Source organism: Pungitius pungitius, chromosome 18 (genome assembly GCF_949316345.1).
Source record: "Pungitius pungitius chromosome 18, fPunPun2.1, whole genome shotgun sequence".
Classification (NCBI taxonomy): Eukaryota; Metazoa; Chordata; class Actinopteri; order Perciformes; family Gasterosteidae; genus Pungitius; species Pungitius pungitius.
This window is the reverse complement of record NC_084917.1, coordinates 8,724,256-8,730,565: the sequence shown is the minus strand read 5'-3', so window position 1 is coordinate 8,730,565 and position 6,310 is coordinate 8,724,256. Positions and strand designations below refer to the sequence as shown.

General features: G+C 43.9%; 1 protein-coding gene and 1 long non-coding RNA gene across 3 annotated transcripts; both read left to right on the top strand.

The window, feature by feature from the left end:
* Position 1: 1 nt before the first annotated feature.
* LOC134107229 (uncharacterized) lies at positions 2-452 on the top strand. The gene is made up of 2 exons (XR_009942724.1): positions 2-231; positions 342-452. It is a non-coding gene; the product is annotated as an uncharacterized LOC134107229 (long non-coding RNA).
* A 3,770-nt stretch (positions 453-4,222) lies between these two features.
* LOC119226565 (uncharacterized) lies at positions 4,223-6,009 on the top strand. 2 transcript variants are annotated; one of them, XM_037484665.2, is made up of 4 exons: positions 4,223-4,673; positions 4,791-4,846; positions 5,157-5,345; positions 5,457-6,009. In XM_037484665.2, the coding sequence occupies exons 2-4, from the start codon at positions 4,798-4,800 to the stop codon at positions 5,681-5,683; spliced, it is 465 nt and encodes a 154-aa protein (XP_037340562.2). In that variant the 5' UTR covers positions 4,223-4,673; positions 4,791-4,797; the 3' UTR covers positions 5,684-6,009. The 2 variants fall into 2 exon arrangements, with proteins under 2 accessions (XP_037340562.2, XP_037340559.2); XM_037484662.2 differs by having other exon boundaries at positions 4,983-5,345.
* Positions 6,010-6,310: the final 301 nt, after the last annotated feature.

The following is a 6,310-nucleotide window of genomic DNA, read 5'->3' as shown; positions in this document are numbered from 1 at the left end:
TAAATCCTGATAGACCGTCAGTCTTGTTTCTTCTACATGAAGGTGTCGAGGACTTACAGGCTCGGGATGAACGCTTTGCAGGACGAGTCCAGTGGGACAAAGACGTCCTCAGAGAAGGACGACTCAGATTTTACATCTCCAGACTCCAGACTAATGACTCTGGGCTGTACTTGTGTGATGTGATTACAAGTTATGGGAAGAACTTTAAGCGATGTCACCTCAATGTCACTGGTAGGTTCATTAAGTTAAACTTACTCAACACGTTTAATTCAGCAGCATTATTCAGATGAATAAACCTTTTTCTTTACATTAAGAAAACAGATTTGTTGGTTCTCTTGCAGCATTGAAGGATCTCCCTAAACCTGAGACGACGAGTAATACGAGTCTGAGAGGAGATCCTCTGGGAAGAATCGGCCTCTACTGTGCACTGGGATTAGCAGCAGCAGCTCTTCTCTACTTTGGATGTCTCTTTGGCTTCAGCATGACCGTATCAGTGGAAGAGAGCTCTTTATCAGTGTGTGAGTGGGTCAATGATGACATGACTTGAAAACGCAACTTTGCCTCCTAAACCTGGGGGTATTGCACAAAAGTAGAATAAGGAAATCCGGGCTAAGCGATAAAGCGCCACTTGACTTGGTGTGACTCGCTCGTCGCGGCTTAATCGGTTGCACGTTTGACAAGTCGGGCTGAGAAGGAGGCGCTAAGTCGATTCAGGTGTACATAGTAAGTGGACGTCCACAGCTTTCTTAAGTAGACCACGATATCAATCACAGATTTACTGATGCCGCGCGCAGCATATTTCTCACCTGCTGATCAGCAACTGATCAAATATATGAGCAGGTGAAGCATATAATACGCAAAAAAAGGAATACAGCAGCCGTAAATAAACAGAAAAAGCTTGGCAGACAATCGCGGACCAACTGAATGCGGAAGGATTTAAAAATATCTACTTACTAGGAAAGTGGTACACTCCGTTTTAATTGCTTAATATGATTGTTTTATGTGTTGGCTTTATTGCTGTATCCATGTTCATGTGGTAAATGTGCTGGTTCTACTGTAAAGTGCCTTTGAGTAGCCTAATATGTAAAGCACTATATAAATAAAATGTATTATTATTTAGCCTATACTTTGCCTTAAAAGTGAGCAGAGGTAGTTAATGTTGCTCTGGAAATTTACCGTAAATACTAGGCCTCATTTCAAACCCATATTCACAATGCAAAAATATGTTTTACAATATGCACAAATCTCTATAAGCTGTGTCTTAATTCTAAATGTCATTCTAAAATAATATGCACAGAACAAACAAGACTGAGAAAGATCCTGGCAACAGGTCAAGATAAAATCTAAAAACATTTTGCAGGGTGGTAAGTGCAAATGGTGTAGAAATTACTTACAAGATGCCTGCTCACATATTTTATCTAAACTGACTTTAGCAGTTAAAAAAGGCTCATTTGGCTGGCACTGGAGGGAGGGGGTGGGGGCACCATGCAGGCTTCACCCCAGCTTAGGAATCTGCCCTTGTTTTAAACCAAAGAAGGCCTCGGAGGGACTCGGGGTGGGAAAACTACGGACTCTGATCCACCTGCAGAAGCTGTCCTCTTTATTTTCCAGTACTGCAAACCCAATCCCCATTTATACGCATATGTGGAAATCCTCTTTGATGTAACACATTCTTCTGTGACCATGAATGTAATAAAGATAGAGAAGGTAATAAAGATAAAGATGCGCTAATGACTTCAGTGCCAAACACAGACTTTAGTGCATTAATTTACAATTTCGGCATATAAAACGCGCAGTGCCATACAGAGGATCTGTGACATAGGGGAGGACATAGAGGATCTGACATGAAAACGGTCCGTGAGGCAAAAAAGGTTGCGGACCACTGATCTAAACAAATGCAATAGTAAAGGTTAAAACCAAACTGGTGACAGCAATAGTGACAAGTGATGCACGTTAATAAAACTAAATCAGAACACATTCAGGAAACAACAGAATAACTGTTAAACCCGTTTGTTTCGGGTCAAAGCGGCAGCTGATTTAACACATGAGGCTGCAGGATTAATCTTAGCCTGGAGCAGGCTAACTTCAAAGAATAAATCGCCATGGTTACTTGGCTGGGTTTGATTTAACCTGCTTTCGTGCAACCAAGTCCAAGCTAAATTCCTCCAGGATAAACTGGATAGCCCGGCTTAATCCCTTATCAGGGTTTCCTGCAATAGCCCTCAGACTTAGCACTTCATTATCACTTATGATAATGGAATTTATTACAGAGGGCCGTTGGTGGATGGAGTAGAGAGGGTGTGCCAGGATCCACGGGGTTGTTGGTTCTAATCCTGGCTGCTGGATCATTATCACTTATGATGGTGCTTACTACTTCTAGCACTTTGTAGATTGGATTCCTTGGAGAATTTGTACTTTGATTGTTGTTGTTCTGGTTCTGTTGCTTCATGATTGAATGAACTTACTGTAATTCACTTTGAATCAAATCGTCAGCTAGATGGAGTAGTGGCACATGGAGTAGTGGGGTGCACTGGGAGCTGCAAGGTTGGTGGTTTGAGTTCCGGCTGCCCCATGTGCCTTGTCAAAGTGTCTCAGAGCAAGACACCCAACCCCCAAATGCTCCCCAGGCAAAATGTAATGCATGGGTTATAATGCAATGTAAGTCGCTTTGGATAAAAACGTCAGCTAAATAACATGTAATGTAATGTAGATAATAAATGCAAATCACTTTGACGAGTCGAGAACCTAGAAAAGCAATTTGGTCGATTTACCATTTGTGTGTTAAAGGCCATTAACCTTATTGTATTTGTACCTTTATTGTGTTATTATTTTTGTACACTTTTTACTCTTAAAATAATAAATTGTACTTTTATATGTAATAAAAAAAATGAACACAATGGATATCATTAAGCCCTTACAAAAATCTAGCATTAGATTTTTAAAGTTGGTTATGAATAAAAACTCACTTATTTTTTTATCCTAAAATAATATATTGTATTTTTCCTTTGCAAATCCAAATCATAAATCGAAAACTCATATTTTCAGAACTGCTTTTAATGTGTAAAAATTGAGTATTTTATTCACGTTCCGAGTGTTGGTTTATATTTATAGACATATAATAAAAACTGTGTTAAAAACCCCAACCAGCCTCTTCATTTGTATTAATTCAATCAGTCACAGAGTGATCAAAATCATCCTCAATAATAAAAATGTATCGTATGAAGGTAAATGTTAAGAGAGAAGCACGTAGCATACAAGGTACACACTTCTCAGCATTCTGTCAATACAGTGAACTCTTTTCTTTCATAATGGGATCACTGAAGAAGACAAACAGAAAGTGTTGAGAAGGAAAGCATAATATGCAAAATTGTTAATGTTGTTACATGATCTTAAACAATGAAGGAATCATTAGAGGGTCAGGGTGTTAAAGTGGGGACACATGAATACAAAGCGGAAATTATTAACCTTATAAGACGTTTAAAAGGAATAGAACACAACCGTCTCTCGGGTTAAACTACATGAACCACTCAGAGCAGCTTTTAAAACAAAAGTGTGTCAACCAGCAAAATCAACATGAGGGGATTTATAAAATGTGTGTAAAGTGAGATTCATCTTCGACTGTTGTTCGAGACGCTCGTCCTCCTGTGCAGTAGCCGAAATAATCAGCGTTCACCCTAAGTCTAAGTCAGGAGGGTCGTACTTTAGGCCTGGGCCCTCTGTGAGTACATGAAGATGTGGTAGAACACATGTGTGCATGTACTCCAGTGGTGTGGAGTCTGTTTACGCTCTCCTTTGGTAAATGTATTAGTTCCTGCCCCGAGAACCAGGCCCCCGGTCCCGGCCCCGCGGCGCCTGACCATGACCCCTCCCTCCCACCCTCTTGGGACCGCCTGGAAGTCGGTCCTTGAAGGGGGGGTGGGGTCAGGGGTTGGGCCGGAGCCCCACGCCACGACGACGCCGGAGCCGCACAGCTCGGCGCCCCCCGCCACGACGACTCCGGAGCCGCACCGCCCGGCACCCCCCGGCACCCCCCGAGACCCTGAGGCCCGGTCGCCGACCCGGCACGCCCCCCGAGACCCTGAGGCCCGGTCGCCGACCCGGCAGGCCCCCCGAGACCTTGAGGCCCGGTCGCCGCAGGTCGCCGCAGGCCCCCCGAAGGACCCGACACATGGCCGCCATCACCCGGAGTTCCCCGCGCGGCCCAGGATCATCGGGTCCCCACCCTCCCTCCCCTTGTCTGAATTTTTCCGGTTCTGCTCCCCTTTAGGACCGTCTGGAATTCGGTCCTTGAGGGGGGGGTTCTGTCACGGTTTGGTCTCTTTCCCTGTTTTAGTTTGAAGTTTCATGTTCCTTGTGGTCCTGGGTTAACTTCACTTCCTGCCTTGTCCCGTGATTGCCTGAGTGTTTCCACCTGTGTCCAATCACCTGCACCTCCCTCGTGTATTTAAGCCCCGTGTGCCTGTTGTCCCTGGTCGCGTCATTGTCTAATGTCTCCCGTGGTTGGAGCACGTCGGTTTTGGTTTTTGGTTTGTTTTTGGAATAAAGAGCATCTCTCGTGGAAGACCCTGCGTTTGAGTCCTGCTTCCGCCTGCACCTCCACGCCTACGTGACAAAAACCAGCTTTACTTTGTGGTTGTAGTTCTCAGGGAGATTGTCATTAGCATCAGAGCTTTGTGTGTTTGTAACAATCATGATGATAAACACAAAAGCGCATTACGATGTAAAGACACACTGTAGATTGTGGATGTGATGATATGTTTAAGCCTCTTCTCTTCTGTCTCCTCTCACAGAGCAGAGATGATCTGCAGGATCCTGGTGATCTTCATCCCGACCTCCTGTGTCTGTGGTGAGTTCACTTTTGTGTTTGTAAAGCAGCTGTGAAGCATCAGCACACACTCCTCAGAAACATCTGGAGATGGAGTCTAAAGGCTGCATGTTAAAGCTGTCAGTTTGCCACCTCCTCTCCTTCTCTGTCTCCTCAGCAGGGTCATTTGTAGTGAATGTGACACAGAGCTGGTATCAGGCAGAGGAGAACCAGAACATCTCACTGGAATGGATGTTCCCCACCAGCACGGACCCCTCCCCCAACTCCCTTTATATCTCCTGCAAGATGTTAAATCCTAATAGACCTTCAGTCTTGTTTCTTCTACATGAAGGTGTCGAGGTCCCACAGGCTCAGGATGAACGCTTTGCAGGACGAGTCCAGTGGGACAAAGACGTCCTCAGAGAAGGACGACTCAGATTTCACATCTCCAGACTCCAGACTAATGACTCTGGGCGATACTCATGTGTTGTGTTCAAAAGTTATGAGAAGAACTTTAAGGAATGTTACCTCAACGTCACTGGTAGGTTCATTAAGTTAAACTTTCTCAACACGTTTAATTTAGCAGTTTTATTCAGATGAGTAAACCATTTTCTTTAATTTAATAAAACAGATTTGTTGGGTCTCTTTGCAGCAGTGAAGGATCGACCCAAAGCTGAGACGAGTGATACAAGTCTGAAAGGAGATCCTCGGGGAATGATCGGCTTCTACTCTGCACTGGGACTAGCAGCAGCTCTGCTGGTTGTTTATTTATTTTCTCTCTGCATTGCCAAAGACATTAGTGATCAGCAGAACAAACGATTCATCAGAACCACCTTTCAAGTTACTGATCCATTAAGTGTTTGTGAAGAAACAGTCTGATGTGTTTGACTGAAGTCCAGCTGAGACACATCTGGATCTTTGGATGTCTCATGGATCAACAGCAGCATGAAGGTATCAGTGAAGTCTACAATTGTGACTCACGGAGTCCAGCTGGTGAACGCTGTGAATTGCTTTAGTTTCATCAGGACCAAACTGGTTCACCTTCTGGTAGGACTTCTGACATCAGAGTATGAATGTAAGTCAATGGTGACATGAAGTGAAGGGGCGACTGCGGGTGCAGAGTCCAATCAGAGGATGGCTCGTTTGGTAGAGGAAAACTCCATAACAAAAAAAAACTAAATAAATGATGGCTTTGCATAATCGTGGTCCAGTTTTAAAGTTGTCTTTGCTATTTCCTTTATCTCGACTCGACTTGACCAGACAGGAAGAAGATTACCACGACGATTGCGTATTTCCGGTAACAAATACAGAAGTTGTGCAATCTATAGATCTATAGAAGTTGTGCAATCTATAGATATGCATCTATGAAAGTAACAGCAGCTCTACTGGTCATTCGTTTGTTTTCTCTCTGCATTGCAAAAAGTCTTCAGCTTGGTGAAGCATTAAAATATGAGGCTGGAACACATCATGTCCGCACATGGTAGCACGTGGTGGACACCAAACACA

Coding starts and splice junctions, on each gene's coding strand:
- LOC119226565 (XM_037484662.2), top strand. CDS start 4,798: ATGATCTGCAGGATCCTGGTGATCTTCATCCCGACCTCCTGTGTCTGT. Junction 4,847..4,982: donor CCCGACCTCCTGTGTCTGTG/GTGAGTTCACTT, acceptor CTGTCTCCTCAG/CAGGGTCATTTGTAGTGAAT. Junction 5,346..5,456: donor ATGTTACCTCAACGTCACTG/GTAGGTTCATTA, acceptor GTCTCTTTGCAG/CAGTGAAGGATCGACCCAAA.